This window comes from Podarcis bocagei, assembly GCF_964188305.1.
Source record: "Podarcis bocagei genome assembly, chromosome: 8".
NCBI classification, from domain to species: Eukaryota; Metazoa; Chordata; class Lepidosauria; order Squamata; family Lacertidae; genus Podarcis; species Podarcis bocagei.
This window is the reverse complement of record NC_138133.1, coordinates 69,174,157-69,194,073: the sequence shown is the minus strand read 5'-3', so window position 1 is coordinate 69,194,073 and position 19,917 is coordinate 69,174,157. Positions and strand designations below refer to the sequence as shown.

At 40.4% G+C, this 19,917-nt stretch overlaps 1 protein-coding gene across 10 annotated transcripts in view; it reads left to right on the top strand.

Moving 5' to 3' along the window:
- RNF19A (ring finger protein 19A, RBR E3 ubiquitin protein ligase) overlaps window positions 1-19,917 on the top strand; it is a 52,257-nt gene that overhangs the window by 21,176 nt on the left and 11,164 nt on the right. For 8 of the 10 annotated variants that reach the window (XM_081204519.1, XM_081204521.1, XM_081204518.1 and 5 more), the window contains 9 exons: window positions 2,114-2,894; window positions 8,731-8,939; window positions 10,849-10,993; window positions 12,038-12,200; window positions 12,622-12,736; window positions 13,464-13,625; window positions 14,129-14,342; window positions 15,108-15,251; window positions 16,721-18,883. In XM_081204519.1, coding sequence (XP_081060645.1) covers window positions 2,299-2,894; window positions 8,731-8,939; window positions 10,849-10,993; window positions 12,038-12,200; window positions 12,622-12,736; window positions 13,464-13,625; window positions 14,129-14,342; window positions 15,108-15,251; window positions 16,721-17,405 — 2,433 coding nt within the window. In that variant the 5' untranslated portion in view covers window positions 2,114-2,298 and the 3' untranslated portion in view covers window positions 17,406-18,883. Of the gene's footprint in view, window positions 1-2,113; window positions 2,895-8,730; window positions 8,940-10,848; window positions 10,994-12,037; window positions 12,201-12,621; window positions 12,737-13,463; window positions 13,626-14,128; window positions 14,343-15,107; window positions 15,252-16,720; window positions 18,884-19,917 lie in introns of those variants that run through there. The other 2 variants (XR_014010629.1, XM_081204523.1) reach the window with 1 other exon arrangement.

Sequence of the window (19,917 nt, the reverse complement as noted above, 5' to 3'; positions counted from 1 at the left end):
CCGAAGGTTAAACTAACCCCTTTCCAGTCCTGGGAGGAGCGTGGGGAACGTTCATACTATACACCTAACACTGCAGCCAACACACTAACATGTCACAACGCACAGTTTGGAAAGCTGTGCCCTAAACTGAATCTTCCGTTGCATTCCAACTGTCAATATGCTCTCAGAAGTCCATTGCTTAGTCCTACATCAGGAAAGAAGCCTTGCAGGGGGTTGGACTAGCTGACCCTTGGGGTCCCTTCCAACTCTAAGATTCTATTATCTTGATGTTCTATTATGATCATAGCGAGTGCTATTTTTTGGAAAAAGAGGTGCTGGAACTTACCATGAGCGCCTCTTTTGCTCTTTCAATGGCAACGGCGTTTACCTGAGAGGTGCTGGAACTGAGTTCTGGTGAGTTCTGACTCAAAAAAGCCCTGGTCATAGTTGATGTAAACAAATGTCTCCATTCTTTCCTAATAACCAGCATTTTGTCTTCTGATTCCAGTTCAGTTATGTGAGTGCTGTTGCTTATGTGGCCAAAACGGTAATATTTAAGAGGGAAGTACTAGAAAATATGAAGCTGTGTGTCTCCTGTTTTTTATTTGATAGAGTTATATACCTTTTTATGCCCAGAAAGTGTCTTAAGGGGGTTACAAAAGTAACAAATATATTTATAAACAATGAAACTGAAGAACTACAATACAAAATAAAATAATAACTTTCCCCCTAAAGCAAAACATAGTAGTACTTTTTTGGAAACAATTTCACTCTTATTACCAAGGGACATGTTTACTCATAATAAGCAAAACTCATTCCAGTAATACATGCATATCACTCCAGATTCTATTTTAAATGTATTCTCAATTTCCCTTCTACATAAATACAAATAATGTACTACCACCTGCCCAACCGTATCACTCGTCCCATTTCACTTCCACAACTCACACACATCCATCATTAAAAATACATTATCCACTCCGTTACTCCAATATCTCCCTCTCATTCGCCACATTGCTGTGACCAATCATTCTACTGTTTCTACTAAAAATGTATGCAGAATCACCAGGAGTTAATGAAACTATTCACTGTCAGAACTGTAAACTATCAAAAGAAATGCATAGCAATCTGGCTCTCGCCCATTTTGTTATTTCTCACCCAAGGATAGGTGGAACTGCACAGACCCTTCCCTGGTACTCCTTCCTCTCACCTGGTACTCAGACATTTTCTACCCACATCACAGACACACCACAGGAAATAGAAACCCAACCAGCAGGAGGGTACCCTTGTTGCAACCCCGAATGCACAGGCCAAAGGGGAGAGTTCTCTTTTGGTGTCTCCCTAACGGGTGCCCTGCCAGTGACACCCACTGCAGCTTGCCTGCGCTGGTTTTGTAACTGGATGTCCATTATTAGCTACAGCTGGTTCTACTCACTTTCTCCATGGTCCTGCCTGAACAAGACGACACTCAGGGTCAGTTGGGCTATCTAACTGGGGAGTTTGGTTGTTCTTATCTCTCTCCTTTGCTTTTTATCAGCGTTATCAATAACAGTGTCTCCCTTGTAAGAGTTCAATAAAATACTGGATTTAAATGCATCTATAACTTGGGAGGATTGTCAGTGTGATTAACAATCCTTTTCCAGTTCTCCCCCCCCCCCTTTGTGCACTTCTGCCACCTATATAGGATATCGCCTTTTGGCATATTCAGCATTTGTGTCGCTTTGTCTTACAGCCCCTGCAACTCAAAGCATATTAAGCTGCTACGATAATAAAAGGATTCTAGCTTGCCATGAAGTTATCATGTTGCTTTTTTCCCTTAGTTCTTAAATAATGCATCAATTTCACCAGAATGGAAAACTCCCAAGCAATTCTCCTTGTTAGATTATTTCTTTTTGTTGTATACATCCTATATAGTATAATCATTAAACTGTAACAAAAAAAGGTCCACCCCTTGATTATATCAACTTGCTAATTGACAGAAGTGCACAGGTGGCTGAAGCAAACAAGGTGGAGGTTTAGTTGATGAGGTAGCTGTAATAGGAGTTAGCAGAGTAATACAAGTCCTCTGAAAACAACAAAGAACCTGAATATATGTGATGCTAATTTGTCTCTTGTCTTTCCCTTTCATTTGTAGAATTGCTGTGAAGAGTTTCCTGGAATTATATGTCGTGAAGAATTTTGTATGTGAAGAAGACAGACCCGACCATGTATAACATGACTTAGCCCCCTCCCCAACATGACCTCTAAGTGTGCTGCTTCTCAATAGGCATTTTTTCCTTAAAGTGATCAGTGTTGTACACATGCTTTGATCCATTTCTGATGAATGTTTTAGCCATGAGTTTACATCGGCAAATGGGATCTGATAGAGACTTGCAATCTTCTGCCTCCTCTGTAAGCTTGCCTTCAATTAAAAAGGCACCAAAGAAAAGAAGGATTTCACTGGGGTCTCTCTTTCGAAGAAAAAGGGATACAAAACGCAAGTCCAGAGATATAAACGGAGGTGTGGATGGCATTGCAAGTATTGAAAGCATACATTCGGAAATGTGTATGGACAAGAACTCTATTTTCTCTGCCTATACGTCTTCTGACAATGGAACAACCATCATCAGCAAACAGAGCGGAGACTTCATGGAGTGTCCCTTGTGCCTTTTGCGACACTCCAAGGAGAGGTTTCCGGAAATAATGACTTGTCACCATAGATCTTGTGTGGATTGCTTACGTCAGTATCTCCGGATAGAAATCTCTGAGAGCAGAGTTAATATCAGCTGTCCAGAGTGCTCTGAGCGATTCAATCCCCATGATATTCGATTGATATTAAATGATGACATATTGATGGAAAAATATGAAGAATTTATGCTTAGAAGATGGCTTGTGGCAGACCCTGATTGTAGGTGGTGTCCTGCTCCTGATTGTGGGTAAGTTATTATCTCCACTCCCCTTCCTACCCATTCTAATGAAGCACATGGATCTTGTCGTCATCCTGAAATATATTATTCAGTTCATTAAATTGCTCTAATTGTCTACTAATTTGTAACTATTTTAACATTTGAAGTTTTGTGCCTCCCTCATATTGCTCAGGTTGTGCTAAGTAGTCCTTATTGTTTCATGGCATAGATGAGACAAAGTAAAAGAACAGACAGGCAGATTTATTCTGGTAAACGCTGTTATTTCACACTGTAGAGTGTTTAAAGGAGTGACTTTAGTTCCTTTAAAATAAAATAGAAATATTTTAATACACTTTGAAAAGAAACCTAGCAGTTTCTTGAGTGTAAATTGTGAAAGTTTTTTATAAAATAAAGAAGTTAACTTTGTAGTTACACATCCTGGCATTGGCAGTTTTAATGCCAGAAACCCCAAATATTGGCTGCCAGTAGAAATTCAGTATAAGAGAGCATAAACCAGTTTGTTGTAGCTGCTTGATGCCAGAATACTTTTTCCTAAGCTGCAAATGTTTTAATATTCAAGGAAACACATTTGATTGTCATCATTAAGCCAGAACAAGTGTACCCTTTGTCATATTCTTCCCTTTCCAAGCCCACTACTTGGGAGGAGCAAGAGGGTACTTTTCATTCTAATCACTGTTTTGCTTGGTAAAGCTCCTCTCACCACTTTCCCCACCTTCGGTTGCCTTGTTCGGTTCCCAGCTCTGGGTTCTCAAAACTTCAAGCAATCTCCTAACTGCTGTTATTCTGCTGCTACCATATAAACACCTATCTCTGACTTATTTTGTCATAGCTGTGATAGCTTGGTCAAATATGAAACGTGATTGGAACAAACAAAACTTCATTAGTATAGTAAACGCTGAATATAACAGGTTTTTATGGGATTTGCTTTAACAACGGTGTTATTTTTTAAATATTTTAACACGTGCTTATACCTCTATTCCTAACTGTATCCTATCCAACCTACTCTACCCCTTACTCCTCAGCACCCACACCAGCTACTCTCACTTCCCCCAAAAACCCAACTGTCACTCTCCAGACACATACCTATTCTGCCATAAGCTACCCTGTCATTCAGCACACAACACACACAAACATTCCATCCATCTTTCACTCCCCCCTGAACTTGCCTTACCTTAAATCATACAAACCTTCCTACACAAAATTTACACAACAGTATGCCACGTCCTCCTCTGCTGATTTCAGCTTAAATGTAAAAGTAAAGGGACTCCTGACTGTTAAGTCCAGTCGCGGACGACTCTGGGGTTGCGGTGCTCATCTCGCTTTACTAGCCGAGGGAGCCGGCGTTTGTCCACAGACAGCTTCCTGGTCATGTGGCCAGCATGACTAAGCCACTTCAGGCAAACCAAAGCAGTGCACAGAAATGCCGTTTACCTTCCTGCCAGAGCGGTACCTATTTATTTACTTGCACTTTGACGTGCTTTCGAACTGCTAGGTTGGCAGGAGCAGGGGCTGAACAACGGGAGCTCACCCTGTCGCAGGGATTCGAACCGCCGACCTTCTGATCGGCAAGCCCTTGGCTCTGTGGTTTAGACCAATTTACGCATTTGTGTTTATCGTATACATGGCATTAGTATCCATGAAGTCATTAAGCCAAGCACTTTTTACATTAAAAGTATATACCTATTCTGTGACCTGAAGTGCTGCATTATCATGTTAGCAAGAAGACTGTGTGTAGCTAGGAACAGGTGGCTGGTGAGAAAAAGTATAGTGATGTTGTAAATAAAATAGCATGGAAAATGAGCTGGTAGTAGGGAAGTAATTGGTTTTCCATGGAGAATAACAGATGAGTATGTTTTTTCACTTCTGCATATGTTGGATAGTAATTTCTAAATATCTATTGATTGACTGAATAACTTTTTTTTTCAGTTCTTCAGTAGTTCAAATGACAGTAATTGCATGTTCTCCAGTATTGGCTTTGAATCAAATTTAGATTGTGGTCCTATTTAGAAAGAAACATTGCAGAAGTATGGTTTGCTTTTCTTGCTTTGCGCTTAGCATCTTGTTCTTATCAGTCCAATCCTAGACCAAAAGTATGGAGCATAAAATTCTTTTAATTTGAGATGTTGCCAGTTTTCTGGACAATGTTGTAGCTATTTTGAATGTCCTCCTCTGCCCCACTACAGCATTTATGAACTTGGAAACATATAGATTCCAAACCATGTGTTGGAACATGTTCCAAGAGAAGACTACACACCTTCAAGAAAATACTAAAATTATAGGAGGCTAGATTTTGGTTAAACAGTAAGAGGAACTCCTTGAGAAATAGAATTGATTGACCATGGAACCAGTTACCTGATTATTTAATCAGTACAATACAATAGGTTTTGGTTCACCACCCCTTTCCTTGATTCACAGTGCTATGGATTTATTTGAGTGACTTTTCATTTTAAATGATTTTTTGTTGATTGTACCTTTTATTTTATTTTTTTAATCTACTGAGTCCTGTGTAATGTTCAGATTCAGTTTTGTGCCCTAGGTTGGGGCTTCAATCTTACATACACTTTTCTGGTAGTTAGCTTCATTTGAACACACTTGGATTTACTTCTCAGTGACCTTGCATATAGATTCCTTTGTTAGAGATGATTCATGTGTTACAAGAGTGGTGAGGGAGCTGCTTTTGCATGGCTGGATTGCATGTCACTCTGGTCAAACCTGTAATTAAAGGGCTCTGCATCATTATTGTTGTTATTATTATTAAGCCACTTCCTGTGAAACATCTCAATGCTATTTCATAATACAATAAAAACATATATAAAACACTGACACGTATAAGAACAATTACCGTATACTTCGCTCTATTAGACGCACCGGACCATAGGACGCACTGGACCATAGGAGGGGGCGAATAGGGGGGGATTTTTTTTCTTGTTCTCCCCCTCAAAAACAAGGTGCGTTCAAGAGCAGGCCTTGCCGCTGCCCCCGAGCTTGTGGCGCAGCTGCACTCCAAAGGCTTGAGACTTCGGGGACATCCTTTGTAGCCTCCGCAGGGCGGCGGGGTGCCTTCGGGGACAGCAAGCTGCTATCCGCAAGCCTTTAGAGCCCGGCGGGAACTCCCGCCGGGTTCCGCAGGCTTGCGGAGAGCTGCCCGAAGCCCGGGGTGCACAGCGCCACGCTCCCCGGGCTTTGGGCTGCAGGCAGCTGTCTGCAAGCCTGCGGAGCCTGGTGGGAACTCCCGCTGGACTCCGCAGGCTTGCGGAGAGCTGCCAGAAGCCCGGGGTGCACAGCGCCGCGCTCCCCGGGCTTCGGGCTGCAGGCAGCTATCCGCAAGCCTGCAGAGCCCGGCGGGAGTTCCCGCTGGGCTCCGCAGGCTTGCGGATAGCTTCCTGAAGCCTGGAACGCGAGAGGGGTCGGTGCGCACCGACCCCTCTCGCTCTCCAGGCTTCAGCGAAAGCCTGCATTCGCTCCATAGGACCCATACACTTTCCCCCTTCATTTTTGGAGGGGGAAAAGTGCGTCCTATAGAGCGAAAAATACGGTACATATCCAATACAGATTGGGATAAAAATATCCACTTTCCTTCTTGAAAGAGGAATGCCAAAAAGACAATACATGCATTAAAAACAAAAACTGCCCAGTCTAAAAATATTTTAAGATATAAAGCAAGATATTAGATGACAAATAAAGCAATAATATAAACCAGGGATGGGGAGCATTTTGCATACTGAGGGCCACTATACGGTGACCTTCTGAGGGAAGCATGTAATTGGTAGGCCAGAGACAAAACATGGGTGTGGCTATGGATGACTCTTACTTCTTTGAGGTCAGCTACATTCCAACCACACAAAAACCAGCCTGCCAAAAGGTATCAAGGTAGGCATAGAGTAGGGCTGGTGTAGTCTGGGAAGGAGGCATGAGCTGGGCTTAGTCCCAAGTGTCAGATAGAAATGCTTGGAGGCCTGCATTTAGCTCCTACACCTGAGGTTCCCTCCTGATATAAACAGTCTGCGCCCAGAAGTGTGCTGATTTTTAATATACAGTACATCAGTTCTCTTTTGTTGACTAGCAAGTTCTGTGAGTGGCCTGCTTCATATGTCATGCTAAGCCAAACCATGGCTTGGCACAATTGCACAGGCTCCCAGGGCAAAGATCAGAGAACTTTGCTCCTCCCCATTGTTGTTGTGCTGTGCTGTTGCTTAGTATGTTGAATCTGGGAATGACACAGCCCCACAGACCTCTCCCACTAGCCCTTGGGACTCTCCCTAGGCTATGCCTCCTCTCCAAGTTAGTTTTCATCAGCCCTGCTCTGCATCCTCCTTGATTGCTGTTGCCTAGCTGGAGGATGGGGTATGTGTGTGTGTCTGTGGAATCCTGAAGTATTTGTGTAGCTGCAATGTAGCCTATAGTACAAAAGTGTCGCTGTCCCTCCTCCTCTCTCTTCTTCTCCCCCCCCCCCATATATCTTCAAACAGCCTGAGGCTTGATGCTTCTAGATACTGAGGATTAGTTTCTAAGCATGTGAGAAGACTGAAATGCAGACGCCTAATGTTTTATACCTCTGTTCTCTGATTCTGCCAGCAAAGCCCCTATTTCTACACAAAAGGGGTCAGAATCCCTGTTGGTCTATTGAACATGCCTTCCCTTCTACAAATGGCATTATTGCATTACTATTATTGATTAGAGAATGTTCATGGGGAAAAGCTGGGATTAACAGCTTAATTTCAGAGTCAAACCTCTTGTGTATTATAAGAGACGCTGTTAACTCTCCAGTGCTCACTGATTTTCTGCCACATATGCACTATGTCTGTTTGATACAATGTGTCCCACTTCTCTCTGATAATTGTTGGGTTGGAATATGAAAATTAAGATTACCATCAACTTTGTGTTCTCAGAAATATTATTTGACTCTAAGCTTGTTTTCAGCTGGACCTGGGCCCCTGGGATTTTGCAGATTGTGAAATTCAGAGCAAACCTTGGGCTTCCACATTCCTCCCAATGCTTCCACACCATGGAGGGAACATAAAGGGTGAACCAGGAGATAACATTTTGAATGCAGGATCAGAGACTGCATTTTAGTGGGATCTTCTGTTCCAGTCATTGGCTGCCACAGTGATGATGAGGAAGCCTGAGATGGTCCTTATGTCGTATTTTATATAGCAGACAAGTCACAGGATTGGAAGTAGTTTTTTTTTAAAGTTATATTAGTTCACGCTACACAACATTGACCTTTTGTTGCTTTTGAGGATAGTAGTTCCCTATAGTTTGGCTTTAAGAGGTTTTGAGAATAACTAATTTTATTCTCACAACTCAAGTTACTATATAAAATGGCTGCAAGCAACTGGTGGGTACTCCTTTTTGCCTTAGTTTGATGAGGTGATTTGGGGAATTTAAGATTAGACCTATTGATTGCTTATTTGTCATTTGTAGTGTCTACTGTGGGCTTCACTGAACACAAGCAACTGCAATTACATAGTTTATTTGGGCTAACTCTTAACCACTAAAATGTGTGCAACTTTGAAAGACCTTAAAAAATAACACAATTATTATAGATGGCTTGAGGTCAGCACCAAGCATTTAGAAATGTGGGAATCTGGAATGTACCATTCTCATTGTTAAACTTGAGACTTAGATCAAAGAGTACATGCTACACAGAGAGTGAAATACAAGGACTTAGATTGTTAGGTTCAGATCTTCAGAGTTTTGTTAGCTAGATCACAATGACAATGGAGCTTTGTTTTCAGAATAAGGGATATTTCTTAATTTATCCCCGAAAGTCAGCTTTTCTTCTTGCCACTGTGCAGTACTGAGAATAACAATCTTCCCCCTACTTATTATTGAACATTTTAAGGTATGCTGTAATCGCTTTTGGGTGTGCAAGCTGTCCTAAACTTACATGTGGACGTGAAGGCTGTGGAACTGAATTTTGCTATCATTGTAAACAAATTTGGCATCCCAACCAGACTTGTGATGCTGCTCGCCAGGAGAGAGCCCAGAGCCTACGCTTGCGAACAATTCGTTCTTCGTCCATTAGCTACAGCCAGGAGTCTGGAGCAGCAGGTATTTATTAACTGAAATACTAGGTGTCTTTAAAACATTTTAAACTATCAGATAACTGTTTTGTTCACTGATTATTGATGTTTATTAAGAAAGGAGAGCTGAGTCCAGTAGCCCTTATTTTAGCATTATGCAAATGGTGCAAACTTTCATAAACAGATGATCCAAAAGTCGACTGATAATGGTTGACTTAATAGAGGTTAACCAATATCGTTGTTGTTGTTATTATTTATTAAATTTCTTTACCATACTTCATCCAAAGATCACAGTGCAGTGAAACTAGACATTTTCATGATTGCCTTGGTTTGAGATTCCATTCATGAATTATTTTGTTTTTATGATTACTTTTGGGGAGGCCTTCAAAATATAAGCAATGACTTAAGTACAAAGTGAAGGACAGAGCTTACTATACTAGATTTTTTTTATTTCAAAAAAACTGCCCTTGTGCTTACACTTCTGCAGCTGATAACCATTGCCTACCCACCTGTTTTAAAGGCAAAAGATTTATACAATATGAAGTGAAAACAGGCTATCTGTTGACTTACCTATGATAAGCTCCTTGGTAACCTGTGCAAGAGGACTGACTGCATATAATGCCTTGCTTTGTCAGTGAACTTATTTCACACTGGACAGCCAGAAACCTCATCAGAATCTTGGGCAAGGGGAAGGAGTTGGCATCGCTTTAGAGTATAATTACTGACTTGATTTAGAGTGAAAAACTTCACTGTACTCTCTGTTGTATTTTTATTTGGATATGGATAGTCAGAACATCTGACCCAGGTGCTTCTTTGTTATACTGAGTCACAGATGTTGACTTAGAGCAGGGGTTGCTAACCTTTTGGGACCAGTAGACATGGGCATAGCCGGGGGGGGGCAGGGAGGGACAGCTGCCCCCCGTAAATAAAAATACATAGCTAACTGAGGTTCTGCCTCCCTAACAAAAGGCCTGCCCCTCCTAAGGAAAATCCTGGCTACACCCATGCCAGTGAACATGTTTTGCCACAAAATGGCTGCCATAGGAACATGGTATAACACAAAATAAGAGAACATGGTCAGCCTCCTCAACCTTATGTTTATCATGGGAAGATCTGTGTCCTGCTGGTCTTGTGGAGATGCAACTGTTAAAGGCACAAAACCCCCATTTCCCCCAGCGTCAATTCTAAACCAAAGCCAAGGCTGCTATTTTGTACCCACTTACCTGGGAGTAAGTCCCATTAAGCACAGAAACTACTTCTGAAGGGGGTATGGGTATTGTTGAACTGTAAGTTAAGTATACATTGAATTCTTAATGAGTGCCTAGAGTGCTCCTACACTGCAAGAGACACGCCTAAGCCACTTTCCCAAGTGTTCATGTTTTGCATTTGCCATATAGAAAAGGGATTATTTAGCTTCCACCCATGCTTACTGTGTAGTAGTAGTTGCAGAAAATAACTTCTAGAGAGTACCTTATCGCAAATGAACTATCCATAGGATATATGTATCCTGGTTGCCATGGGAAAAGGGGGCAAACTATGGAGATTCCAAGGACTACTCTAAATAAGACAGATGCAGGAATAATTCACTAAAAGGGAGAAGAAAACAGAAGTTCTTTTGGATCCCAGGTGTCCAAACAGCACTGACTTTCCTTGCTGACTGCGAACGACAGGCTGAAGCAACCGAGCTAGCTCATTGCACAAAAATCGCGTAAAGGGTACCTGCATGTACCTGTTATTATTTATTAATTTTGTATGCATCCACAGATCTCCCGGTCCTCCAGTTAAATTTTTCTCCCTTTAGGTTAATTCTTTAATAAGTTAGGCTGAACTTGGAATTGGTTGCAACCAGTTAAAATTTACAAACATTTCCAGACATGATTTTCAGTGTTGGTTGTTCTCATAAGCAGCATGGTTTCATTGGGTTTCTTTTTAAACAGCTGATGACATAAAGCCATGCCCACGCTGTGCTGCTTATATAATAAAGATGAATGATGGAAGCTGCAATCATATGACATGTGCGGTCTGTGGATGTGAATTCTGTTGGCTATGCATGAAGGAGATTTCAGACTTGCATTATTTAAGGTATGTATTGAAAGAGTTCATGTACCTCACTTCATGTTGTACCCCACTAATTAACAGCAGGCTAGGCTATAAATCCTTTAAAATGAATGAATGAGTGAGTGAGTGAGTGAGTGAGTGAGTGAGTGAGTGAATGAATAAAGGAACAAGTGACATTTGTTTTGATCATGCACATTTGATGTAGTCTTTAGTTTGAGGTGGAATTCTATTTTCATACCTGGTTAGATTTTTTATATATATAAAACTGGTTTGAGGGGGAGTTTACTGACAGTAGATAAGGCAGGACTTTCCATTGCATGGGTGTCAACTACAGGAAGTGCCCTGCTTTCTATAACTTGGTGCACACTGAAGCTCTCTTCAGAATATGATAAAGTGACGGGGAAACCCCAGGACTTACTGTGGGAGATTAGAAAATGGACTTCCTGCAGTAAATTTCACTAGGAAAGATAGCAATGGAATCAACTCTATCGCAACAATCCCTGCCTCCCATCATATGTCCTACATGCTTGGAGAAGCCTTTTGCAAAGAGGACATTCTGTTTGTTATTGTGTCTAGTTGTGTTCAGAACAAGTGGGGCAGCTGCTGCCATAACACTTCATCATCAGGCCTTAGAGCTTTTGCCTAAGTAAAACACACAATTCCTAGAGAAAGACAAAACTTGTCAGATGTTTCAGTTAAATTTGAGGAAGGTAAATTTTCCCCATTCATAGTAAAGAGGTTCATTTAAAATGTAGGTGGAGAAACTTTGTTCCAAATCCTGAGTTGCACATTTTAGCATCAGCCCTGGGAAGAGCCATGATCTGATGGAACCAAAAAGAAAATGCACTGGATATAAATGTTGTACTGCTGGTCTGGTACTATATTAGTTTCAGATTACTTTCTCCACAACCTGAAACGTTACATTACCTTAACACTTTTAGCAGGATTGCAGATTCAAGTATTCTTGCTCTCTCTGTTAGAGAATGTTATTATAAAACTGATGGTTAGTTAAGACTATTCACTGAGAGTCATAAGTTCGCCTTACTTATGGAAAATTTCTTCAAATAGTCCATCAGGTTGTACATTCTGGGGGAAAAAACCATGGAGTCGGAAGAAGAAAATACTGTGGCAACTAGGGACGCTTGTGGGAGCACCTGTGGGAATCGCCTTAATAGCAGGCATTGCTATTCCAGCTATGATTATCGGAATACCTGTATATGTTGGACGTAAGGTAAGGTGACTGTGTGTTTAGTTCAGTTACATAGGACTTGGATACTTTTGTGCACATGTTTAAGACTTGTTCACACAGCAACATGTGCTTTAAGATATTGTAGTAATATATATATATAGAGAGAGAGACTGCCTTTAGTCAACTTACATAAAGAAATGTATCTAGAACCAGGAAAAAAGTGTAATTTTTTTAAAAACACACTTTTTTTAAAAAAGTATGCAGCAGCATAGAATTAAATAAGCTAGTAATATTTGCAAACAGTTTCTGTCTATAAATCTGTGGCATTAAGACGCTTCATTTAAGAAAAGGCAGCTCAAAATAATGTGTGTGTGTGTGTGTGTGTGTGCGCGCGCACACATGCAGGAAATACTTCTCAGTTTTGTGATGTGCAGTGCATTCTAAAATGCTCTTTTTCTTAAAGATTCACAATCGCTATGAAGGTAAAGACATTTCAAAGCACAAGAGGAACTTGGCCATTGCAGGTGGCGTAACCTTGTCTGTAATTGTTTCACCAGTTGTAGCTGCAGTAACTGTTGGTAAGTAAAGGTGGAGGTAAAAATCAGGAAAACCCTTTCAGAATTAGTTATTTGTACTGATTTATAAAAAGCTTTGTTTACACTTTGCTGTAAAGGTGGGGCACAAAGAATTGATATTATCGATGCTGCTAGGCATTCATTTTACAGCTCTGAACCCTATTTTTCAAGAATGGATTACTAGCTTATAAAAGTATGTGGAGCTGAAACAATCCCTGTGCCTAATCACTCTTCCCAATTATTGTAGGTTTGGTAAGATTCTCTCTGAAAACCAGGGCCTCAGTACAATATACCTGTGTGTGCTCAGATATGTGTGTGAGCCCTGGGGTCAAGCCCCATCAATTCCAAGGGAAGAACCACACCCAGTGGTACAAAACTGTGTACATACAGACCTGATTCATCAGTTGAAACGAATGGGAGAGGCATTAGAAGCAGAGGATCTCAGTGCCACATAGAAACTCCTGGCATCAGGAGGTGTTTATAGGACTGAGAGGGATGTCTTTTTCATTTATAGTAGTAATTCAGCTTTTCTTTTCTTTGCCACTTTTTGTGATAGCCTATTAAATTATATAATGATATATATAGTGATCTCTCTCTCTCTCGTGTGTGTATGTGTGTGTGTGTGTGAGAGAGAGAGAGACAGACAGACAGACAGACAGACAGACAGATAGAGATACCACACAACATGACAACTCTGTACTGATTATAGTGTTCTACATTTTCATTGCAGGAATTGGTGTCCCGATTATGTTGGCCTATGTGTACGGAGTAGTTCCTATCTCTCTCTGCCGAAGCGGAGGTTGCGGTGTATCGGCTGGCAATGGAAAGGGTGTCAGAATAGAATTTGATGATGAAAATGATATAACTGTTGGTGGAACAAATGCAGCAGTAGGTAAGGAAAGTTTGTTCCAGTCTCTTCTCAATGTCTTCAGTTGATGGCTGGAGTTGATAGATGGTATACATGCTCTCTTCTTGCAGACATTGTAGTTATATCGGTCTAGGACCAGCACTAACCCAGATTCTTGGGACACATGGAAAAGCTTAGCAGCAACCCTAGTAGTCACTGTTCCAGCTTTTCCAAGAGCAGTGTCTTTCTCTACATTGAAGGAGTTTCAGTGAAATGCTTTTCCTATTAATTTTAAGTACCACCCTTTTCATATTTAGATCTTCTTCTTTGGCAATCACTCGTAGCTGAGTAAGATTGTCTTCCATAAACACGGTTTTAACAATGAGTCCGTAAGAGACTGTGGAGGCCAATTCTGGATCCACACGTCCTTCCACAGTGGGGACACTGGTTTCTGGGCAGGAGTTGATCACTGTGTGGATTTGCCAACTGTGCTTTCATCTTAGCATGTTTCTCCCTTGCGTCCTGAGTTTAAGTGTCTTTACCTTTAGATACCACATCAGTAGCAGAGGCACGTAATAACCCCAGCATAGGGGAAGAAAGTGTTGGAGGATTGACTGGAAGCCTGAGTGCAAGTGGTAGCCATATGGACAGAATGGGAGCAATTCGAGACAATCTGAGCGAAACTGCCAGCACCATGGCCCTGGCTGGAGCCAGTATAACAGGGAGTCTGTCGGGAAGTGCAATGGTCAACTGCTTTAACAGGTAAGATAATTTGTGTCCAAAGTTCAGCTTTTGTGTCTGCTTTTGTAAACAAACTACAGTTAGCTCTGAGAGGATGAACTTTTTCATGTTGTACATTCTGATGTGATACTTTTTTATTTTGATCTCATGTAGTCTAAAAACAGTTGCTTTGTTTACATGGATTAAAGAAGATTTCTGATCCCTGATTACTCAATTGCAGTTAAAGGAAGGGAAGGAAGTTCAGGTGCCACAAATTACATAGGCCACTTTGAAAGTTTCTGGCAACAGAATTTAGTGCAGTGTGTTTGGTGTGTCAGAACTGTTGCTAAAAAGGGGGGCTTTGAGAGAAGATTTTTTTCTGAAATGAGTTGGTCTCATAATAAATGATATTTTATGCCCCTCTTTTTTTTGGCCAAATAGTGCTATTCTTCTGTAGTTGGTTTTCTGTCTCAACTACAGTGAGCAATGTACCAAAATAGCATAAGGAGTTCTACCTTCTACCATGTGTATGGCTTCAGGGGCAACAGGAAAATATTGTCTAAACATGGGTCTTTTGTAGTCTGGGAAGCTTTTGTTCTGACAGTAGCCAACTAGATAATAGAATCATAGTATTGTAGAGTTGGAAAGGACCCATTGTGGGACTCAAACCCACGACCCTGAGATTAAGAGTCTCATTCTCTAGCCACATGCCTGTGAGTAGCTTGCAAGCAGAAGCTTCTAAAAGACTCCCAAGTGATAAGAAAGTTGAAAGATAATAACAGAACTAAAATTGAATTTCTCCCCAAGGTTGGAAGTTCAAGCAGACGTGCAGAAGGAAAGGTGCAGTTTGAGTGGAGAGTCGGGCACCGTTAGTTTAGGAACAGTTAGTGACAATGCCAGCACCAAAGCAATGGCTGGATCCATTTTAAATTCATATATCCCATTGGACAGGTAAGAATTAAGTAGTGGAAATGTGAATAGAAATACAGCTTATTCAATTCTGTTAATTGAACGATGTCGTATTCAATATGCATACCTTGTAGTAGTCTGCAAAAGCAGCATTAATGAATTCCCCTTCTTTGAAATTTCTGGTATGATTGTTGTTGGATGTAACAATATTTTTTATCTATTTATTATCAAATTTCTGCCCCACCCTTCTAAAGTTCAATCCTTCAGAGCCAGGGAGGTGGTGGGATTTTTAGTTTCTTCTTGGTTTGAGCTGCTATAACTCAAATATAATTTTCTTGACCTGCAGATACAAAACCTTGTTAAATTCATTTTTTAAAAAAGCTTTGGATCTCTGCTTTTATGAAGTAACTTTGTCAATCAGATTTCTTGCTAGAACTATCCAAAATCTTCACTGTCCGCTTAGTGCATCTGTTTTGCCTTGGAATAAAAGCTCTTGGCAGATTTTTTTTCCTGGCTTGGTTTTAAAAATTATATTTGCACATTTCTTTTTTATTGACAAACTGGTGTGAGATGTCTTTATATCTCCTCACCTCCCACAGTTTGCAAAGCTTGGTAAAGGTAGATCCAGCTTGGCTATCCTGTGAATTTCAGATTTATTTCATTCACAGAAAGGACTGAGGTCTTGTAGAGACTTCCTGCTGGATGGGAGCAGTGATTTCCACCAATTCTTCCTGCAGCCCCCCCCCCCCCAATGCCTCCAGGTAGTCCTCTGAGTCTTGAACTGCTTTTGGCAGGCTGCAGGGGGAAGGAGGAATTGCTGAAAATTACCTCTCACCCTTTTCCATTTGGCATGTCTGGATCCAACCCTGTATGGTTTTCTTTCTGGATATCTTTTACAAATGGTTGATGGGCTTCTGGAATGTATGCTTGTGGATCCGTGGCACATTAAAGTTAGGAAGAAGTTCTCATAATGTGCTTTTAGATATGTGTACTAAAAACAGTGGAAAGTCCTATGACACTTCAAGGACTAAAATGGATTGTGACAAGAACTACCAAGGCAAAACCCTACTGCAACTGATCCATGAAGTGAACAGTGAAGATAATGGATTATGTGCATAGGTCCAGTGAGAGATCTGATATGTTAATTATTTTCTTAAAGCAGAGTTTTAACACATAAATCAGTTGCAGTTCACAAGGCTTTATATCTGCAGTTCTAAAAAAAAAAGAAACTAAACTTATATTTGAATAATAGTGGCTCATTTTTCCTTAAAGGGATGGGTAGAGATAAATAGAGGCAATGTTTCAGCACCTGAAATAGTTGTGTTTGTATTGTATTACATCATTTTATTAAAGGCAATATTAGCAGAATGAGTCACCAGGCTTTTAGTGCCATTTTTTCCTAAAGCTATACTGCATTGTGTTAAAATGCTTTTAAATTGCATTTTCCCATTTTTAATTTCACAAATTGAAACATTTTTTTAATGATTACTTCTCTCTTCTCCCCCTTCTAGAGATAGCAGCAGTATGGAGGTACAAGTAGACATTGAATCAAAACCCACAAAATTCAGGCACAACAGTGGCAGCAGTAGTGTTGACGATGGTAGTTCTGCAGGTCAAAGTAACGCTGGTTGCTTGTCAGAAAACAAATCTAGTGCCACCAAGTGGTCCAAAGATGCATCGGCAGGGAAAAAATGCAAAGGTAAACTAAGAAAAAAGAGTAGCATGAAGATAAATGAGACCAGAGAGGACATGGATGCTCAATTATTAGAGCAACAAAGCACAAACTCCAGTGAATTTGACTCTCCCTCTCTCAGTGACAGTATCCCATCTGTAGCTGATTCCCACTCAAGTCATTTTTCTGAGTTTAGTTGCTCTGATATGGAGAGTATGAAAACCTCATGTAGCCATGGTTCCAGTGATTATCATACCCGGTTTACCACAGTTAACATTCTCCCAGAGGTAGAAAATGACCGTTTAGAAAACTCTCCACACCAAAGTGGCAATTCGTTGCTGATTCCAGCTGCTCCAAACTCAGAGGCTCCACAGCTGAGTTACATTGCTGAAGAATGTGTTTATAATGGGACTTCAAGTGTTGCAGATATGGGTACTGGTGAAACACTGAAAGAAGCAAACAACAACCATTCACAGCACGCTGTGGAGTTAAATGCTGCAATTCAGACAGATTTAAACCTGTAAGTGCTGCAGAAATGTATTTACCACTAAAGAGCCCTTTTCTGTTAGCTGGTCAGGTAACTTTCAGCGGCCATCAGAAGCAAAGCTTCAATGCAATTTACATTTTATATATCTCTATTAAGGCAGAATGCTTTGCGTGGAACTCTGTTGCAGAACTATGTGAAGTGACATGAAGGTGTAAACAAGTGCATTACAATGAAATGAATATGTTGATGTTTTGTATTATTACCATAGCTTTGCTGAAGGTCTGCATTTGGGTAGGGGCAAAAGCTGACTCGTGTCAACTGCAGAAGTGACCACTTGTTCATAGATATCATGTAAAAACTCAGTAAGTGGTTTGTAGTCCCCAGCAGTAACTTAACTTCAAGCTCTGGTGAACAGCACCTAGCAAAAATAAGTTGCATTAACCATACCAAATATTTCAGTGCTGTTAATATTGTCTGGGACAGAATGTAATCTGTTCTAGGCAATGCTGAGACACACAACGTTCCTTGAACAAGGTTATGGCATTTAATATAACTTTTAAGTATGAAAAACTGGTACTTGATATATGATAGGTAGCAAGGTGACGTCTCCTTATCAAGCAAGTGGGGGTAATTTAATTATATTTGCAACTGACAGCAGAAGGTAAGGTTATGATATGCTGTATAAAAGTTTTTGTAAAATTTAAGATCATTTTAATTTGTAATCCATTATAGTGAAGCTGATATAGTCGCCTTTCACACAGGGGACTTCAGTTATGCTGTTTAATTCTTGGTGCCTTTGGAAAAGACTGGGGGTTTAAGTGCCTGGTCTGTTGATGCTTTCACTGTACAGTTTTCCAGAATGTTTTCTCTTGCCACCTTTTTGGAAGCTAAAGGAAAACTTCAGAAAATCAACTGACTATGGTAGATTAATGGGTATCATAATACTGAAGTATTAGCCTACCAAAGACTCACTCAGGCTTTTAGTGGATAACTTTTCTGACATCCCTTTTGCGAGTCACATGCACAGAAATAAAGCACAGTGCAGAGCTTGCACATATACAAAATTTGGGCTTCAAATTTGGCTGGCTTTTGGGGCTTTCCCACGTTATCCTCCTTATGGAAGATATTCAGCTAAACATAACCTGAAGCTAGCTCAGGCGTCTGCACTGTTAGATGTTTGCTACACAATCCATAATGATATGTGCCCTCTGCCCCTCCCCCAAAAGAAAAAAAAATATGATTATCCTTGGCATAATAGCCTCCAATTTTTGTTCTGTGTTTTTTGTAAGTATTGCCATTATGGTGCTACTGAAAGTTTGGTTGTATGAGAAGACGGCTGCTGTGAGCTGCAGCCCTCCTCCATGACTTCCCTTCACCAGTTTCTTTAATCGGCTTATAACACTAGTGCCAGATCCGTCATTTGGTAACGCTTGTTACAATATTTGTATATTTGCTCTTTTCTTTTGCTCAATGATGTGTGTAAACTGCATACCTGAAATAAATGTCTGAGTACTATTTTGGTTGTCTTCTGTCCATTTGAACAAAGAACCTTTAGCCTGGAGATCAAACATATACACTATTGGTGTGGGATGAAATAGCTGTTTCAAAGAATGGCCCCCAAAAGGGTCTTGCATTTTCACCTCTCCCATCTCAGCTACTTATCAAGTTGGACTGAGGCCATCAGAAATAGTTTATTGTAGTGAATATAGGACAAGAAGCATAGCTCAGCTGTGGAGCACATACATTCCTTGCATGCAGAATGTCATGTTCAATCTCTGGCATTTCCAGTTAAAAAGATCTGGTAGCAGGGAATGTGAAGTTGGTCTGTCTGTCAGACCTTGGGGAGCTACTGCCAGCCACAGTACACAATACGGGGCTACATGGGCAAATAATCTCTCCTGTGACATTTCACAGAAAATATTCAATATAGCATCTTATTTTTATTTCCAGTATTTTTTACTACATTAAAACTGTTTTATGGCAAACAGTGTGTAATATAATTTTGTATGTCTTATCCTACAGATAAATGTAAACTTGGAAACAAAAGTTTGGCATGTTTTGCCATTTTTTTTAACTTTAATTGGAAACCTGATCTGAACATTTTATTTAAAGAGTGTTTTATAATTTTGTTGTGTTGTTTTTTTATAATTGTATATTCAGTTTGTGTAACACCCCCTGGGATCTTATGATGGATGGGTAAGAAGACTTAATAAAAATAATAATATGGTAGGAATTTTGTAAAATTCCTTTGCTTCCTAGTCAGATACTGCAAAATGGTCAAAACATCCTTAAAACTGCTTGATGTAGGAGTTCCTAATGGGTAGTTTCACTTCTGATAGCGCATGAGTGGTGATGGCATAAGTCAGGTTTGCTATAATGGTCTATATGTGCTCCCAGTTATTTCCTTTGCTGCAGCAACCATATATTTACTGACCAACTATTATGCAGTACCTTATGAAAAATAAAAGACTGAACTGTTAGGAACTTTTTTAGTTTAGGAAAAAATACTAAGAGTGGAGGGGGACACAATAGATGTTTGTAAAATGTAT